General features: G+C 37.3%; 1 protein-coding gene across 1 annotated transcript; it reads right to left on the minus strand.

Annotated features, from left to right (window-relative positions):
• Positions 1-3,663: 3,663 nt before the first annotated feature.
• LOC109078800 (rab11 family-interacting protein 2-like) lies at positions 3,664-18,944 on the minus strand. The gene is made up of 6 exons (XM_042768821.1): positions 18,675-18,944; positions 15,584-16,195; positions 10,783-11,186; positions 9,678-10,008; positions 6,811-6,901; positions 3,664-4,159 (listed from the first exon to the last, which is right to left on the minus strand). The coding sequence occupies exons 2-6, from the start codon at positions 15,934-15,936 to the stop codon at positions 3,929-3,931; spliced, it is 1,410 nt and encodes a 469-aa protein (XP_042624755.1). The 5' UTR covers positions 15,937-16,195; positions 18,675-18,944; the 3' UTR covers positions 3,664-3,928.
• Positions 18,945-19,379: the final 435 nt, after the last annotated feature.

A 19,379-nucleotide genomic window follows, 5' to 3' on the forward strand; every position in this document is an offset into this window, starting at 1 on the left:
AAATAAAATAAATTATATTCCATTTTTTTATATATTTTAATTTAACTTTGTGTTAATACCGTGGCTTTCATGTGTTTCCATTTTACTTCTGCCCTGCTACTATAATTTAGAGAAAAATCCAATTCCCTCCCCCCCCCCCCCATTCTGATTTTTCAAGTCTCAATGATGCCATGTGAATTTATCCAAACCATCTGTTGGGGAAATAGCAGGATAATAGCAGCATACAAACATGATCACTGTAATACATTTAGAATTAAATAGCTTTCAACCTCTTAATAAACAACAATAAAAAGCTGTAAATCAAAGATCAACAGACAAGCAAGAAGCAAAAAAAAAAAAAAAAAAAAAAAAAAAAAGGATGCCCCCCCCCCCCCCCCCCCCCCCCCCCCCCCCCCCCCCCCCCCCCCCCCCCCCCCCCACCCCCCCCCCCCCCCCCCCCCCCCCCCCCCCCCCCCCCCCCCCCCCCACCCCCCCCCCCCCCCCCCCCCCCCCCCCCCAAAAAAAAAAAAGGGACCCCCCCCCCCCCCAAACCCCCCCCCCCCCCCCCCCCCCCCCCCCCCCCCCCCCCCCCCCCCCCCCCCCCCCCCCCCCCCCCCCCCCCCCCCCCCCCCCCCCCCCCCCCCCCCCCCCCCCCCCCCACCCCCCCCCCCCCCCCCCCCCCCCCCCCCCCCCACCCCCCCCCCCCCCCCCCCCCCCCCCCCCCCCCCCCCCCCCCCCCCCCCCCCCCCCCCCCCCCCCCCCCCCCCCCCCCCCCCCCCCCCCCCCCCCCCCCCCCCCCCCCCCCCCCCCCCCACCCCCCCCCCCCCCCCACCCCCTCACTTTCGGCCCCCCCCCCCCCCCCCCCCCCCCCCCCCCCTGGGGAAAAAATAGGTAGTTAAACATTCGTAGCATTAATAAACCAATTTACTCAAAAAAATTACTCATTAAAAATGATATGCCTTCTTGATAATCAACTTAAAACCATGCCGATAATATTCTGTTAATATTAGTGAAAGCAAACAATGTATCATCATCATTTTAGCTATATATAATGTGAAAAGTAATCAAAACTAGTTAATATCTACACAGGGTGATCAACACTGTTTGTGATTACAGACATTGCTGATTGATCAAAATACATTCAGCATATCACACAGAATTGCTCTTGATAGAGATGCATAGCAGTTCCAGTTCAATGAGACAAAACAGACAGGAGAAGTGCTCAGCTGAATATGATCAATGTTACTGAAGCAATTTTGAAACTTATTTGATCGAAAGCCCTGTAATAAAATACATATAAGTCCTGATATAAGACGAGAGAGAGAGAGAGAGAGAGAGAGAGAGAGAGAGAGAGAGAGAGAGAGAGCGAGAGAGAGAGAGAGAGAGAGAGAGAGAGAGAGAGAGAGAGAGAGAGAGAAATAAAATATAGCTAACTATATGTACTAAAGCTACCTTTACTCTTCATCGTATAATTTTTCTGAATTGAATTCAGTGAAACATTTCTGGCCAGTGACAAATATAATGCAGAAAATCATTAAGAAATGGCATGCTCCCTTTGTAAATAACGTGAGCCTAGCATAAAACATTTGTAAATGATTTGTAAGTAAATGCTTTAACATGTGTATCCATATTACAAAGGTTACAAAATTTAGCATGTAAACCGAACTATATGGAAAAACTAGCTTCTGACTGCTTGCATAAAACTTAATGGTCTCATTTTTAGAAAAATTAAGCTTTTAACTAGGGTCCTATTAATGTCAGCACTGTGTAACACTGTACATGGCACTGAATGATTTTAACGTGAAGAGTCAATTACACACATTTAATGTATAAAATTTCAAGATACACGAAATGTAAGTAATTTAAATTTTAAATAAAAGTAATATTTTTATTTTAGAGTTAGTATATTTCTATTTGTGATTTTGATAATATTTCCAATATTATAGAAATATTTAATGAGACTTCCTTTCCAGCACAGTGTTTTACCATATTTTAAGAAAAACTACTTCTGGGAAGCTTTCTGCAGCGCTATATACAAAAAGAACATATATACTACTGTCTCTTAAAAATATCAAAAAGGGGTATTATGGCCTAAAGAATTGCCCTGTGTCAGTTTTGTTCTCTACATGAGGGGCTGACATATTAAAACGGGTTATTTTACAGACTATATTACCATTACAATCATTTTAGTTTTCTCAAATGTACATTTTAAGTATGTGGGGCACACATGCACCACTGCTGTACAGTATTTCACTACACAGATGCTCCAGTGTAACAGCCCAAAGTGCAAAATATATGTTCAGTTACCTAGAATGATAGTCAATGTCATTTTCTCACCAGATAATGTACTAGAGATGACACTAGATGAGAAAAATCACAGTAAACACTAAGAAGTGTCCTACAAAAAAAGCATTGGGAAAGCAATGAAATGTTTCATAATAAGGCATCCAGACGTGCCAAATTAATCCATTTGCTGTGGTTTTACATACGCATGGGCTAGACTTGCGCTGGTAAAATTAGAAATTAAAAAACTACTTCTTACTACTTCTGTGCTTGATTGACTAACCGACTAGCTTAAGTTTAATCAAAACCATAAACACTTTGGTGTAGTCAACTGTAGGCAGTCCACACATTTTGACAGTTCTGCGGTATACTGAAGACATTCAGCATCAGTAAATTCCAGTTCAACTGAATGACATTCAAAATGAAGTCTTTGGAGACTGGATGCTCAATTCTACACTTCTGTCATCACTGTATATAACAGAGGCAGGTTGTTCGCTAAACACTGTTATTCACAAACACATTTTGCTCATTGCAATCAAGCTCAAAATAAATATTAGTAGTGTAATTCTGTACCAGTGTATTATTTTATAGATGTATGATTTGAAAAAAAGTACCAAAAGGTTCCAGTACCTACGCCTTGTAACTAATGTAACAATATGGCACCAAACACATGTCAATATCATTCATGAGTCTGATCAGACTTCATTTTCAGTGTAAACACCCTCATGAGTTACCCTGTCAAACCCAACATGGCCTTCCAGTAAACCAATACGCTCCGGTGCTAAAACATCCAGTAAACATTCACTTCTATGTCCTGTGGTACCATCAATCACTTTGTGGGGCAGTCGTGGCCTAAAGGATACAGAGTCGGATTTGTAACCCGAAGGTTGTGGGTTGGAGTCTCAGGTCCTGCAGGGATTGTAGGTGGGGGGAGCACTCTCTTCCACCCTCAATACCACAAGTGAGGTGAGACCCTTGAGCAAGGCACTGAACCCACAATGCTCCCTGGGCGCCGCACAATATGGCTGCCCACTGCTCCAGGTGTGTGAGTGTGTATACACTTGGATGGGTTAAATGCAGAGCACAAATTCTGAGTATGCGTCACCATACTTGGCCACATGTCACTTCACTTTAAATTGATCTGGTACAGCTTTTGAATTCAGTTACAGCAAATTAAAGGCCTCATATGGACAATCCACCCCAGTGAGCATCGCAAAACACAGTGAGAGTATTAAGTGCTCAATTCTGTTATACTGACTGAATCCAAAGAAAAAGTCAACTTAAACACAGTTATTTTCGGTAAAAACATAACATTGGTCTCTTCGCGCAAGAACACTGCTTTAAACTATGAATGGCTGCTTGAGAATATTTTCACAAATTTTTCACTGACAAGTACTAGTCAACAGCTCAAAATATTATTTAAAAAAAAAATAAAGTAAAGGAAAAATCTAAAAGGGGATTTGGCATCACCACATTTACTGCCCATCTTTCTTCACAATATATCCGCTGTTCTTGAAAACCTAAGAGTATCTTTATGGCATGAAATCAGTTCGCGTCTGAACAAATATTCTTGTGTTCTGTCAGAACCAACATTCCAGTGTCCTTTTACAAGCGATATATATTTTGCCAGAAAACTTAAGTTATGCCAGCATGCTTTTGTGATCCTTTACTTTTTCGAGATCTTCCCGGCTTTTCTCTTGGGCTCATAGGGTGTTCTCAGGATGCTGGGTGTCTCTTCCATTACCCTGACCAGCAGGTTATCAATGTAGTCCTCCAGCTCCCGAATATGAGCATCTTTCTTTCTCACCACATCTTTCTGCTTGATGAGTTCTTGCACAACTTCCTCAAAGGAGAGATTGCTGTAGGCCGCCATATTCATCTGCAGATGTTCAGACTCCTATACGTGAGGAAGAATACATGACAAATGTTGTCAAATATCTACTTATTTTAATTGCCCATAACATGCTGAGAATTCAAAAAATAAACTGTGCTTCTTTTGAACAATAATTTGATACTTACAATTTCCAATATGAAAAATGACAACATGCTCATTAAAATACTGTTCAATGTGTATGTGGATAAACAATAATGCTACATACAGTAGTACCTGGACTAATATCTTTGGGATGCCAAAGTAAACTTGTAAAAAAACATTCAAATTTTATAGGGGCAAAATATTTTAGGAGACAAGATTGAAATAACCATATTATTTAATGCTGCCTTCAGAGCTCACTTATGCTTTTATTTAAAGTATTGCTCTAAATGCTCAAGCATCAGTTCTCTCAAGCAGAGCGATTATGTGTTGACATGAGAAGTGTCTGCGTCTGACTTCACAATGATATTGAGGAAACAGGCAATTTAGAAACATTTGCTCATCTGATATCAAGTGTTTGACAAATTCACACTTTTTGCTGCCAAGGTGAAAACAAGCACTAAATGCGGTCAGTTGATATAATCTCTTGGAGAGCATATATTTATTTCATTGGTGTCAAAATATGAGTGGATGATTCTCAGTCATGCCTAATTAGTAATTACTGATGCTTAGTTAATTACAAAAAAAAAAAAGCCATCCAAAATCAACATCAACAGGACACAGACCTGAAATTCATCCAATTACCAAACAATCCAAATTACTATCTATCTATCTATCTATCTATCTATCTATCTATCTATCTATCTATCTATCTATCTATCTATCTATCTATCTATCTATCTATCTATCTATCTATCTATCTATCTATCTTAACTCCTGGAATTTATCTGTTTATATGTATAACAATAAATATAAAAGCAGATGTTAAAGAAAATAATATTGGCAAGAACAAGCCTCAACACTTTTAACCTGAACCTTCAGAGTCTGAGCTGCTTCTGGGTCTGAACTTGATCCACCATATCGGACAGCTGTTTATACATGTGACACTTTGATTATGATCCACCTCCTAAGATTACGATAATGAAAACAAAACATTCCTTTTCGTTTTCCCCGAGGAAACAGCAGAGCAAATTTGACTCCATAAAACTGCCATTCTAGAAACTAAAGCAAAAATACAATGGCCCTTAAAAAGTATTTAGACTCGTAAATCGCATTTAAAATATGTGAATTTCATTGCATTACATAACAAAATGTAAAATCAAGTAGCATTTATTTTAAATGAAAAAAGTGCAGTTAAAAAGGTACACTTTCCAAGGAAAACATTTGCTGAATGAATCTATTAAAAAAGATATATTGTTCAAAATTAAGGCAAAACCACATTTGGAAGCTTTTTGGTTTCTGGTAGAGGAATATTTTCCTAGTCAATGTGATGAACTACACATATAGTGAACTTGAAGGGAACGGACTTCATACATCTTCTAAAAATCATCATCATTTAAAAAAAATTAAAATAAATCTAAGTTTGTTTGCTGATGCCACTTGCATGCAATAAAATGCACTTTTAGGTGTGCTTGTTGAGTTGAGTGTTTGGTAATGCTGGTCAACAGACAACGCAAGCCAAAACAACACTCTGGCAAATACAGAACAGCGAACAGTGAATCAAAGGAAGATTTAGAAAAAGAGATGCTGCATGAATAGCAAAACCACCAGGGCACAAGCTAGCGGGGGCAGGAAAAGAGCCCAGGAAATGACCATGAACTGGCAAGCAGCTGATGAGCAGATTTAGGCAATCAGGAGTGTGGGAGAGATAAGACTTCCACTTGGCATTCTTCAGTTGTCTTATTATGGGCACTAATGAGGGCTTTTGCGTTGAAAATCTAAAACTCCAAGTCCTTTGAAATGCCTCGGCCGGCTCTCCCCCCACCCCCCCATCCTTTAATTAAGGCCTTAGAGTGCCAGAGACACTATTTCACGGATGCAGTGTTAACATAACCTCAAAAATGGGTGAGGAAAGCCATTTTCAGCAACCCGTCTCCAGTTTCAGCGGCTATTCTCACACAGCAGACAAGCAAACGTTGTGTTACTCCGCACTGGACACAATGAAGATCGCAATCAGTATAAATATGCGAAAGTGAGAGAGGGCCCCTTTCCATGTTTAATGCTGACCATGGTTTGACCTGTAGTGTAAAATTAGACCAGTGACAAATTGTGTATTATTAATGATTAGATTTCCAATTATTGAGTGAGAGAACATACTGTCCAAGATGGCTCGCTAACGAAATGGAAGCGCACTAATGACATCACACTACTTCAAATTACATGCAGATCAAAGACGATGACCACCCATTTCAGCTGTTAATTAGATAAATGGCCCTCCAAGCTGAGCGCCACAAGTGATACTCAGTCAGAGATCAGCATCAATGACTTTCATGTATAAAAGGGCTGCAATAAATCACCAATTAAAACTTTGGGCAAGTTTTGAAAACTTATGAGAAATGTGGTCAAAATTTGTCTGGACAGACTGGACAGTGACTATGTGAAAATACACCCTTGTTAAGCAATGAATAGAAATGGAAAGTTTTGCATGGTCACATGTAATTCAGCTTTGTATGTTTAACAATAGTGTAAAATAGAAAAGACATACAGTGTACACTATTTGTTTTGAATTAACTTACATGTGCACTTTTCATGCCGTGCTTCTTGTCGGGAGAGGTTTTGAATCTCTGCGTAAGGTCCTCATTGCTAGTGGGTTTTCTCATGTTGTCACTGTTAGACCAGAAAAAAAAAAAAAGAGACAAAACTGTTACTTCAATAAATACATAAAATTCACTTTTAACTTACAGGAAACCCCTTCATTTAACATTCAAATCAATTTAACATTGGTGAACTCTTGATCGACAACAAGAAACACTATCATGAAACACATCACAACCTTTAATGCACCTGCTACCTGCCAGCAAAAGTTCTTTTTGAGTTGACTTTTAGTTATCTGACTGAGGGTCAGGAAATGGTTTGACACCCCCTCACACGCAAACAGCAAGTCTACTTATCATTTCTCAACAATAGGTCACTGACCACAACAAAGGCATTGCAGCCAGTTACGGCACTCAGTCAGTGGGCGGTGTGATCAAAATCATATGAGCAGTATGAGCAATTGTATACCACAGTAACGGTATATATATATTTAAACGTTTAAAAAATTGTGGTGGAAAGTTTTTGAAGATAGTCCGTTATGCTCAACAAGGCTGCATTTATTTGATGAAAAATTCAGTTTAATATTGTCAAACATTTCTACAATTTAAAAGAACTATTTTCTATTTCAATATAATTTAAAATGTAATTATTCCTTTGATGGTAAAGCTAAGTTTTCAGCATCATTATTCCAGTCTTCAGTGTCACATGATCCTTCACAAATCATTCTAATATGATGATTTTCTGCTCAAGAAACCTTTCTTATTCTTAGCAACTTTAAAAACAGTTGTGCTGCTTAATATTTTTGTGGAAACTGTGATACATTTGATACATCAGGACTCTTTGATAAGTATTAGGTCTTAAAAAACAGCATTTGTTTAAAATAGAAATCCTTTGCATTTTAGCATTGTAAAAGTCTTTATTGTCACTTTTGATCAACTGAATGTGTCCTGACTATTATAATTTCTTTCTGAAAAAACAAACAAACATACTTTTGAATAGTAAAAATGTAATAATGTATATTAGACAATATAGTGGCATAAATATATTTATGTTTTTTTTTTTCATAAAAAATGTACATAGTAAATAATAAGTTAGCCACTGACAATGCTTATCTGCAACACATACACACACACACACACACACATATATGTTTTTTTATATAGTGTATATGTGATTTGTTTTTTAAAATTACTATTTTTAATGTTTTTGAAAAGTCTCTTCTGCTCATCAAGCCTGCATTTATTTGATCAAAAATACAGAAAAAAACAGTAATATTGTGAAATATTATTACAACTTAAAATAATAGTTTTCTATTTGAATATACTTTAAAAAATAATTTACTCCTATGATGCAAAGCTGAATTTTCAGCATCATTACTCCAGCCTTCAGTGTCACATGTGACATCCAGTCTATCACATGATCCTTCTAATATTAGAATAATATTCTAATATTCTGATTTATTATGAGTGTTGGAAACAGTTCTGCTGGCTAATATATTTGATGAATAAATGGTTAAAAAGAACTGCATTTATTCAAAATATTTTCTAATAATATAAATCTTCTTTACTATCACTTTTTATCAATTTATCACATCCTTGCTGAAAGTATTTATTTTATTTAAAAAAAAAAAAAAATTACTGACCCCAAATTACTGACCCGTAGTGTATATTGTTGTTACAAAATATTTCTATTTTAAAAACATGGCTTCTTCTTTTTCTTTTTTTTTTATTCATCAAAGTATCCTAAAAAAGTATCACATGTTATGAAAAAATATTAAGCAGCAGAACTGTTTCCAGCTTTGATAATGAATCATCATATTAGAATGATTTCTAAAGGATCATGTGATAATGATCCTAAAAATTCAGCTTTGCATCACAGAAATAAATGATGGTTTAAAGTATAATAAATTGAAAATCAATTATTTTAAATTGTAATAATATATCACAATATTACATTTGTTTTTTTTGTGTTTTTGATCAAATAAATGCAGGCTTGATGAGCAGAAGAAACTTCTTTCAAAAACATTAAAGATAGTAATGTTTCCAAACTTTTGACCTGTACTGTATATAGATAGATAGATAGATAGTCTGATGTTGCATTTTCTTGTTTATTATAACAGGAAATTGGGAAATTCAACCAGCTGACACATTTCTTCCACCCATACCACAGCCATCTAACACCACTGCAACTTGCAAGATAATATACTGACTTTATGCTTACATGGGTGTACCGTTATGAGTAGTGGTTCAGTCATTTAATGACAAAACATTTTGAACGGATGGGATCCATTAAGGACGCTGGTTATCAAAAGTCAGTTAATGTATAACGGTGCAAAGATCACATAGATCGTTATATACTAGACAACATTAATTAGGCTTGTTAAATGTATTTTTAGCTAAACTGTGACCCCTGGAAGACCTGCGATCTAAGATGATAGAGTAACTGGAGAGGATGAATGGCCTGGTAGGCTACGGGCAAATGAATTGTTAATTGAATGGTCTATCTCTCACTCAGATCTCATCTCATTGAGCCTAATGACATTGATAAGGTCTTCCTAATGACAGACACTCTCTGACAAACATTAAGTGCTCAACTGTCTTCATCTAACTCTACTGACAAAAGAGCAGAGGTTGGAAATGACAAGCAGAAGTAACAGAAGACACATTCCTCAGCATTTATTTTAAAAGAAAGAATAATACTATCAAGTACATACTATAATATTAAATATAATACTTAAACATTTATCCAAATAAGTATTTTACATATATTTTATTTCAACTGTAACGAAAGCTTAAACTAGCTGCAACATATAAAAGGCAACAACAAAACGGCTAAAAGCTAGTCTTACCTGGATCTGTAGTGTGATAGGAAAGGGTTGGTTTCAGTTGTAAAGGGGTTTGGAGATCGCAGGTCTCCAGAGCTTCCTATTCGCATTCCAGCGGCCGTTTTCTTTCCTTCTTTCTTCCCAGTCACTCTGCCCAGAAGACCAAGCTTCTTCTCTCTCTTCTCTGCCCCCCACAGTATCCCCTGATCTCCCTCGAAGGGATTGCGGTTGTGTGGGAGAGTGGCGTATTTCTGGGGCATGTTGTCTCCGATGTCGGAAAAGGGGTCACATGGAACGTCGCTGGTTGGGCAACCATATCCATCGCTCTGAGAGTGTCTGTGAGATGCAGCGACCCCTGTGGATGAGAAGGACAGAACATTTTCTTTAGTGCTTTTCCATACAGTGCTGCAGGGATGAGGTATTTTTGTAGGCCAAACCCGGAGACGAGTAATTATTTTTCTGCTTCTGGTTCCATCATCCTGAAGTCAATTGGATTTGGTTGACTGAAATAATGTCTGTGTTTAACACAAGCTCAAGATTTTTTCACATTTTATTCTACAACATTAAATACATCAATAATAACCTCTAAGATTTTATTTGCTAACTAACTGAGTGACTAAATGGGACTAAAGAGGTTGTTGCAGATATTAAACATCATCTCTCAAACAGTTAAACCCATCTGCTCACTAGTCAGCTTTTAAAGCCTTGTTGTGTTTACAATCACGTTCTTGAAAACTATTCTAACACGGAAAGTGTTATCGGAAGCTTAAAGGTGGTTACACTGAATTCATGCAACTGTGGTGTAGTTTGATTATGGCCTATGTTTTTACTTCTGGCTTTTTTGGTTAATTTGTGAAGATCATCAAGATGAACAAAATATTTGGACACAGAGTTTATTTTCAGCAGTAATCCAAAAGCCAGGGGAAAAATCCTACTGGACTTTAATTCAGAGAACCAGGGTGATGCTAACTTCCAGGTTTACCCATAAAAATATGTCATCACTGCAACACTCTATACTCATCGCTGCTAAAACCACACAGTAAAATAAAACATAAAAGACTAAATTATAATGCAGTACTGAGCACTTTTTTTACAGTGAACTACTTAAACAGACCATGTAGGTCCTCACCTTTCTCTTCAATAGAGTTCATGGAGTCGAGTTTGGGCCTGAAGTGAGTTCCTATCAGATCAGACATGGAGTGAGCAGCAGAAAGTTTCTGCGTCCCAGTGAGCAGCGAGCGTTTTGGCTTGGGTTCAGGTGCAGCCTGAGGGTGCGGGTGCTGGTCTGGCAGAGAATCAGTCTCGCTCTGTCCTGAGCGTGGAAGGATGGCGGAAGATGTGTCTGAAAAGACACCGTCGTGCTTGCGACCCTTCATCTTTTCCTTGAGCTTGGAGAATGGCGATCTGGGTTTGTCTCTCATAGACAAATCGAACATGCTGGCTGTCATGTTGTTCCGCATGAACTGGATGCTAACTTGAATCTTGCCTCGGTCTTTCCTCTTCTTTCCTGGCCGGGAGTCTAGCGTGTACCAGCTGACAAGAAAGAGACAGCAAGTATAAGACAAAAAGCAAAAATAAAACTGTCAGAAATTCAGAAAGGCAGGTATAAAGTTAAGAAGAAAAAATATATATACACAACTGAACTGACAGAGTACATATGCTTAATGTCACTTTAAAGGACTGGGATACAATTCATTTTTCAATCAACTTATTGATTAATTGATTACTCACATCTTTTGTTGATCACAGAATTTATTATCCGTAAAAATCCAAAAGTCAGTGTAAAAAGGGAACCAGGGTGATGCTAACTTACTGTGTTTTAGAAATAAAATAATGGAACGCTTGATTTTTTTATTTTTACATATTTATTGTTAGATAAATACGTCTAATATTTATGGAAATGTTAACTAATTTATTTAGATAACTATTTCCACGTCAAAATAGCAGAAAGCATTTTGAATTATCCAACAACATTTTTATCCAACATAATTACCAGTTTCCAATTTTCCAGTTAACACAACTCAACTAATCATCCAAAACACAATTACCGTGTCAAGTTTACCAGTTTATCTAGATTTATTTATTTATTTTTGATTAGTTAAGTAAAAAATAAAACCCTGTTGGAAAAGTTGGTAAAAATCAAAGCGTATTTAAGTTCCAACCACAGCCGCTACACATCTTTGGCTGTTGTGTCACAAGCGTGGTTGGCCTCTTAGGTGTTATTAAAAACAGCTAGGCTAGTGGTACATGCACCAGTAATTTGCAGATGTTCCAGTGTACTTTCACTGCTTGATAAAAACAAACAGGAGAAAACCGCACACTCTTTCACTTCTCCTTTTCTGTGAAACCCCCCTGGTGGGAAGACTCTCTTTCAGGCTTTGCTGTATGTATAATTCATACAAAAACAACATGGGGGCAAAGTGTTTGTCTGGCCAGAAACCCAATTTCACTGCACACAAATCCACAGCATAGTCCATTTAGTCCATTTGAAAGCCTTCCCCCTTCCTGAGAACGCATATTATAGTAGGGATAAACATAATTTCCTGGTAACTGCAAAGGTTTGGGCCACATAAAGAATGTGAAGTAATACGCCCCTATCTAGGCCATTCCCCGGCTCCTGTTTATTTAACCTCTTGCTCTTTTTTCTGCTGGAAGTAATGTGATTGATGCTGTAACTGTGTGAAAAGGAGGTGGCATTTACACAAATCTGGCCTTTGTTCTTTGATGCTCACACCGGTATTTGGAGATTATGAAATGGACCATATTTCAGCAGAGGCACATGAATCTCAAGAGTGGCTGAATATTGATGCTCCTGCAATTCAAGACACTTGGAGCAGAATCATTCATTTAGAAATGATGGTCATGAACACTTAAGGTATAGGTACAATACTAGACAGAGACTTTTATTTAATACAGGGCCAAAGTTTTTAAGTGAGAGGATGCCATACATCATTTTACACCAGCATAGCCAAATGTATGTGGAAACCCCTATTTCCAAAAGATATTTTTAATTACAGATTTTTATTTTTATTAATGTCAGTAAATATTATCCAATACTGCATATTTATTGTGCAAGTAAATAAAAACCATAGATACATTTAAAAATAACAGTACAAAAATAAAAATGACAAAGCACATAAAAAATTGGTAAAACTTTCAAATTAAGATGAAAGGGGAAATATAAACATAAAAAATTCTAAATATTACTGAAAACTATAATAAACAATAACACATAATGTACTGATTAACTGTATAATTTAAGTAATTTTTCATGTAAATGTATTGCTATTGTTATAATTATTACTATTATTATACTTGTTTATATTTTTTTATTTGCTTATTATTTTAAATGATTATATATGTTAAGGTGGGAAAGTTGTAATCATTCTGTATTTTGTATTGTTCCTTTGAATAGTATAACAAAAAAACAAAAACAAACAAACAAACAAAAAAGATTTAAAAAACACACATTTAATAATGTAATATTTAGCAAATCTCAAAATGAGTATCTATTTTTTCATACAGCTCATTATAAATGTGTGATCTCTGAACTCACTTGTAGTGTTTAAATTGACTGATTTGAATGTTTTGCAATTTATTAAGACTGAATGGTATAAAATTTTGATACTGCCCTCACATGAAAATAATTATTGGCTTATCTGTATGTATCTGTATGGCAACCCTATCCAAATGACAAAGAAAGATCTTGAATGATACATTTTAAAGGTGACTATTCAGCATAGTCCTTCCAAATACACTAAAAAAAAAAAAAAAAAAAAACACTTATGACGATATACATTAAAAATGACTTTATTAAAACCTGATAAACTGAGTAGAGTGTGATTCATAATTGTTTGTAAAAACATCAATCGGGCCCTTTCTTGACCTCTGAACTGACCACTGATTAAAAACTCACAAACCAGCCTTCTAGAAATGCAGTTCAACACCTCCGACCTAGACGCAGTTCTTTCATGCAAACACTCCTTCAGTATCGGAACACGCTCCCCTCTGGGGTCGTCACAGGCTGCCATCTTGCTGAGTGCTCTTCTTCCATCATGGCACAGCTAGTGAACGGTGATTATGTTTCTTTCCAAGACCATCCACACACTGGGGAGCTTGTAGATCCGAGGGAAGAAGGTTTACCTGGTCTCAGGCCCAGTGAGGGAGCTCTGATCTGGGCATGTGGAGAGCCAGCCAGCCCCTGTTCTTCACATGGGAGTCAAGGCCAAGGTAAATCTTCCTCTGCCTGGAACCGCAATACTCCCACTCTGCGAGGGCCGCTGGGAACCACCGTACAATCAACAAACACAGGTGTGCGATAATTAGGGCCTGTCGACTCCAATGTCGAAACGGACTCTTGTACCCTTGCGTCAGTTAGAGGAAACACTTGCAAGAACAGATTCAATGGGGACTCCTTACCCTGAGAGACTTTCCAGGGGATGCAAGGTTGGAAGAGTGATTTGTGTCACAAGTGTGACATATTTGCCAGTGATAAGCTTGGAGGAAGAGTAAGGATGCATCGATAATAATATTCTAGCAAATACCAATAAGCCCATAATTATTTTCATGCACACTGAAATAGACTATAGATGTAGTATCTGCCTATAACTGATATGATACCGATATGTGACCCTGGACCACAAAACCAGTCTTAAGTTGCATGGGTATGTTTCTAGCAATAGCCAAAAATACACTGTATGGGTCAAAATGATTGATTTTTCTTTTATACCAAAAATCATTAGAATATTAAGTAAAGATCATGTTCCATGAAGATATTTTGTAAATCTCCTACCGTAAATATTGACAGTTGACACTTAAGACTGGTTTTGTGATCTGGGGTCACATATATTGTGTATTATTACAGGACAGTAAAACTCCAGTGCAAAACTTACATGTAAATAAAAAGCAAATATCAGTATTCTAAAAACTACATTTCTGTAACTGAGTTCTGTCATTTGTCACATTCAGTAACATCAGGTATGCAAGACACTGGAAATGCCTTTTCTACTTCAGCCAGCCATACCTGTTTCTCTTGTAATACTCAAATAACCTATTGTCTGTACATGCTCAAAAAAGCTAAATAAGAAAATAAGACCCTCTTATGAGCAGTCTTGACAGTTAGTTACAGAAAGTAGCCTATGCCACATCTGACAACAAAATTAGAGGACGTCAGAAGACAGAAGAACACAAAATGATGCCGTTTCCTTGAGGCAAACATACCTGTTTAGTCACCAGGGCCTGACAAACAGAGAGGAAAATATAATAGCAAGCAGGACAATCATCCTCACTAGACCTGTTCATCTACAACAGGATTGTGACTCAAACTGCATGGAGGCAAAAGGCCTTTATCTGAGTTTCATACCAGAACAAAACTGGCCTGCACGAGATGGCTGCCCTTCTATAGCAATGCACAGCAATAGCATGTCCATAGACATTTAAAACTCAGAAAACAGGTTTTAAAAACAAAGACAGGATTACGTCAGAAGATTACTTCAAATGCATCACTGATTGTTACAGAAGTTATAAATAGCCCAGGTCGTTACAAAACCTTTAATTATGTTATAGTTTGAGTACTATTAGCTGACTTGGCTTTGAAATGCTGACAAGCATAAAACACTGGGGTCTGTAGGCTATGTCAGAGCGATGTCTGCTCTTAAATAATCAAACATTCTAGTTTAAAAAATGAGAGAGAGAGGGGGTGAGAGAAAAGAAAGGCCCGTGATTTCAAAAGATTCATAAGGATTGCATAAATACAAATTAAACAACATTTCTCAACTGTAATACCAGAAGAGGAGAAGACATTTAGTGTCAGGTACCTCTTTTAAGTTGCACTTCTGCTTATTTGAAAGAATGCTACATTTGTATAATTTACAAAACTTTTGACAGCTCCTTAAAAGATCAAAAAAGAATTAAGTATTTAACTCACTTACTCAGTTTTTCGCCGTTCCTTGTTGTCAAATATTTCATTTAAGTTGATGATTTTTTGGCCCAGAAATTTATCCAATCCAACCAGGGACCTGTGCATGACTGTGAGGCACAGCTCATAAACCTCTGGATTGCTCTCCATCAGCAGCCCTGGCAGTTCAAATGAAGCCTCTTCTCTCCACACTGGGCTGAGGGTCTTCTCCGCCACCGATGTGGAGTACTTCTCTTTGCCAAGCTGGATGATGGTGTAGGCATCGTTGGTGCCATTCTTGCCCTTTGGTTGCAGGTCTGTGGCTTGAAGAACAGTGGCTTGGACGTGAGTTGGAAACCACTTCTGTGACTGTTCGCCCAATGACATGATGACTTCAGGCGTAAAATTATGGATTTTGGTGTATGAAATGATACGTATATTACTTCAATTTGGCCTTGGCAATTCGTTTAGCTTCTAATCACAGGAAATGAATGACCAAGAGTAGATAAAAATGGAAAGTTATGTTTAAAAGCGTGGGAAGAACATATTTGTCATTTCAAAAGCCACGACTATTAATAGAGGAGGTAATGATGTTGTTACACTCTGCAAACACTCCACACATTCACTCCGTTCCAACTCAGGTCACCTAAACCAAAGAAAAAAAAAAAACAGTCTCAGAAAAATAATATTAAAACTTAAATTCATATTACAAATGACTCATTGCAATTGTAACTTAAATGAGTGGCTTTAAAAATCATTAATCTCAAAAAGGTAAAAAAAAAAAAAAAAAAAAAAAAAAAAGACTTGCCCCCCCCAAATTTTTTTCTTTCTGACAAGTTTTATTATGGAGACCAGAGAGTCTGTATGTGTTTGTTGATGTTTTTTTTTTTTTTGTTGTTTTTTTGGCTACTATACAGTCATGGCAAAAAGTTTTGGCAGTGACAAATTTTGTGTTCTGCAAAGTTTGCTGCTAAAGCTGTTGTGGTGTTTATTCACATTGTTTCTAGATTATTGTGTAGAGTGATCAGATGCATTTTAAATAATTGCTAAAAGCTTCATTGGCCAAAAAAAAATGGCACAAAATGACCAGCTAACATTAATGGACTAATCATATCAGCAGTACGAGGAAAGTGTGAATGAGTACTAGTCAGGTGAAATCACTGTCATACTAATTAGATAGTAAGAGCAGACGAATTTCTACAAAAGGAGAGAAGCAGCACTTCCAATCATTGTGTTCTTGTTAACAATGGTTACCTCCAAAGAAACATGTACAGCCATCATTGCTTTGCATCAGAATGGATTCACATGCAAAGATATTGCTACAAAGAATATTGCACCTGAAAGAACCATTTACAGGATCATCAAGAACTTCAAGGAGAGAAGTTCGACTGTATTGAAGAAGTCTTCAGGACGTCCCAGAGCATCCAGCAAGCAGCAGGACCGTCTCCTCCCAAGGAGTCAGCTACAGAATCGTGTACCAGCAGTGCAGAGCTTGCTCAGAAATGGCAGCAGGTTGGTGTGAGAACATCTGCACGCACAGTGAGGCCAAGACTTTTGGACAACGGCCTGGTGTCAAGAAGGGCAGTAGAGAATCCACTTCTCTTCAAGACAAATGTTAAGGACAGACTGAAATTCTGCAGGAAGTACAAGGATAAGACAGTTTAGGACATCTGGAAAATCGACTGTTCGGAGAAGAAAAGGTGAACGCTACCATGAGTCCTGTGACGTGCCAACAGTGTAGCATCCATGTGTGGGGTTGCTTTTCAACCAAGGGAGTGGGCTCTCTCATAATTCTGCCCAAAAACACTGCCGTGAATAAAGAATGGTATCAAAACGTCCTGCAAGAGCGACTTCTTCCAACAATCCATGAGCAATTCTGTGATGATCCCTGCATTTTCCAGCATGATGGAGCACCATGTCACAAAGCAAGAGTGATAAAGAAGTGGCTCGAAGATCATTACTTTGAAATATTGGATCTGTGGCCAGGCAACTCCCCGGATCTCAATCCCATAGAGAACCTGTGGTCAGTCCTCAAAAGGTGAGTAGACAAGCAGAAGCCCACAAATTGTGATCAACTCCCGAGAACTAATAAGGCAAGAATGGATCGCCATCAGTCAGGATTCGGCCCAGAAGCTAATATCCAGCATGCCAGAGTGAATTGCAGAGGTTATGAAGAACAAGGGTCAACACTGCAAATATTGATTCTTTTTTTTTTCCCCAATAAAAGCCTTTAAAACTTAAAAAAAAATATAATTATCATTGTTTTTCAGTATACAATGGAAACATGGAAAGATAATCTACAAATACTGAAGCAGCAAACTTCGCAAAACACAAAATTTATGTCACTGCCAAAACTTTTGGCCATGACTGTATCTCTCAAACTTATATTATTTACATATAATACATATACTGATTGAAATTTAAAGGAGTTTAACATGTATAAATGGTGTAAATTCATGTCAAATACATATATTGCTGTTGTTACAGCCTATACTACTGGGATGGGCTGTAAATAATAAAAAAAAAAGTCCATGAATTTATCACGGTAATCAAACTGTCCAAAATATTATCTATGTTCCATCACCCTAATTTAATTTTAAAATGTTTAATTCAAAATGGTAAACATATACGAAACATTGTCATTCAAAAAGAAAAGAAATTGAACCATGTAACTTATACACCATGGCACTAATATATATATATATTTTTTAATGTAGATGAAAAGGTGCGAGGTTTATACTGCATATAAAATTAGAAATATGTATATCAAATAAGAGAACCTGGTGATTCAAATAAATACCAGCTCTGTCATTTAACAGTAAATTTATAATCGAGACCAGAACGTTTTTATTATATATTTATTATATTATTATTTTTTTCATTATATTTATTGTATTATTATTATTAATTTCATTGATTTATTTATTCTGTTCTGTTAATCCTTTATATTTCAAAACATTTACCTCAGGAGGGTGATCGTGGGTTAAACTCACCCAGTAAGTTACTTTATAAAAAAGTTTTTATTTTAAGCGGTTTTATTTAATTCAACTAGAAACACCAAGTTTTATTACCCCCAGTTACTACTGCTGTCAAACAGTCATACAGCACAAGGCTCTGATATTTACCTCTGAAGCATCGTTCTCGAGCACAGCTAGCGACGCCACTGCATGTGGGATGACCGCTTATGCCAATCGGTATTAATTCTCTGCATCTGTGCTGGATGAAAATTAATAAATTGCTGTAGACGACACTAACGCATCTTAAACAAATGTGCGGTATTCCAAATCAGCCGTGCACTCGACTTCCTAGTTCCTCATTTCCGCCGATGTGCTCACGGGTCGAAGTGCAAACTCCTCCTCTGTTGCCGTGGTAACTCAGGATTTGATCAGTGCGCGCCTGGCCCTGTTCCTGGGATTCGAATGACTGCGAGGCTTATGAGAGTTTGAGTACTTCGGTTCCCTTTTGTTGTGAGGAAAGAAACAGGAAAGGCATAAACAGCTTGTATGTAAATATATTATAATGCTAATGAGAATAATTATAAGCAGGTCAGACATCAGCAATAGCAATGGGGAAAAGAATGAAAAAGGGCTATATAGTAACAGAATGGAAATATAAAATAAATATATATATAATTAATGCATCAGAAGGTTAATTACTTCAGAATGGTAACAGAATGGAAACAGAGAATCCAATTTAACAAGAGCTGCATAAATTGTGGAAAACAAATAAAATGTAGAGGGAAGATCAGAATCACCTCTCTGAAATACTGAATGGAGTCCTATTCAGGCTATCTGGGATTCTTATAATGTCCACTCAATAAAGTCAATAAA

This window comes from Cyprinus carpio, chromosome A13 (genome assembly GCF_018340385.1).
Source record: "Cyprinus carpio isolate SPL01 chromosome A13, ASM1834038v1, whole genome shotgun sequence".
In the NCBI taxonomy this organism is placed as follows: Eukaryota; Metazoa; Chordata; class Actinopteri; order Cypriniformes; family Cyprinidae; genus Cyprinus; species Cyprinus carpio.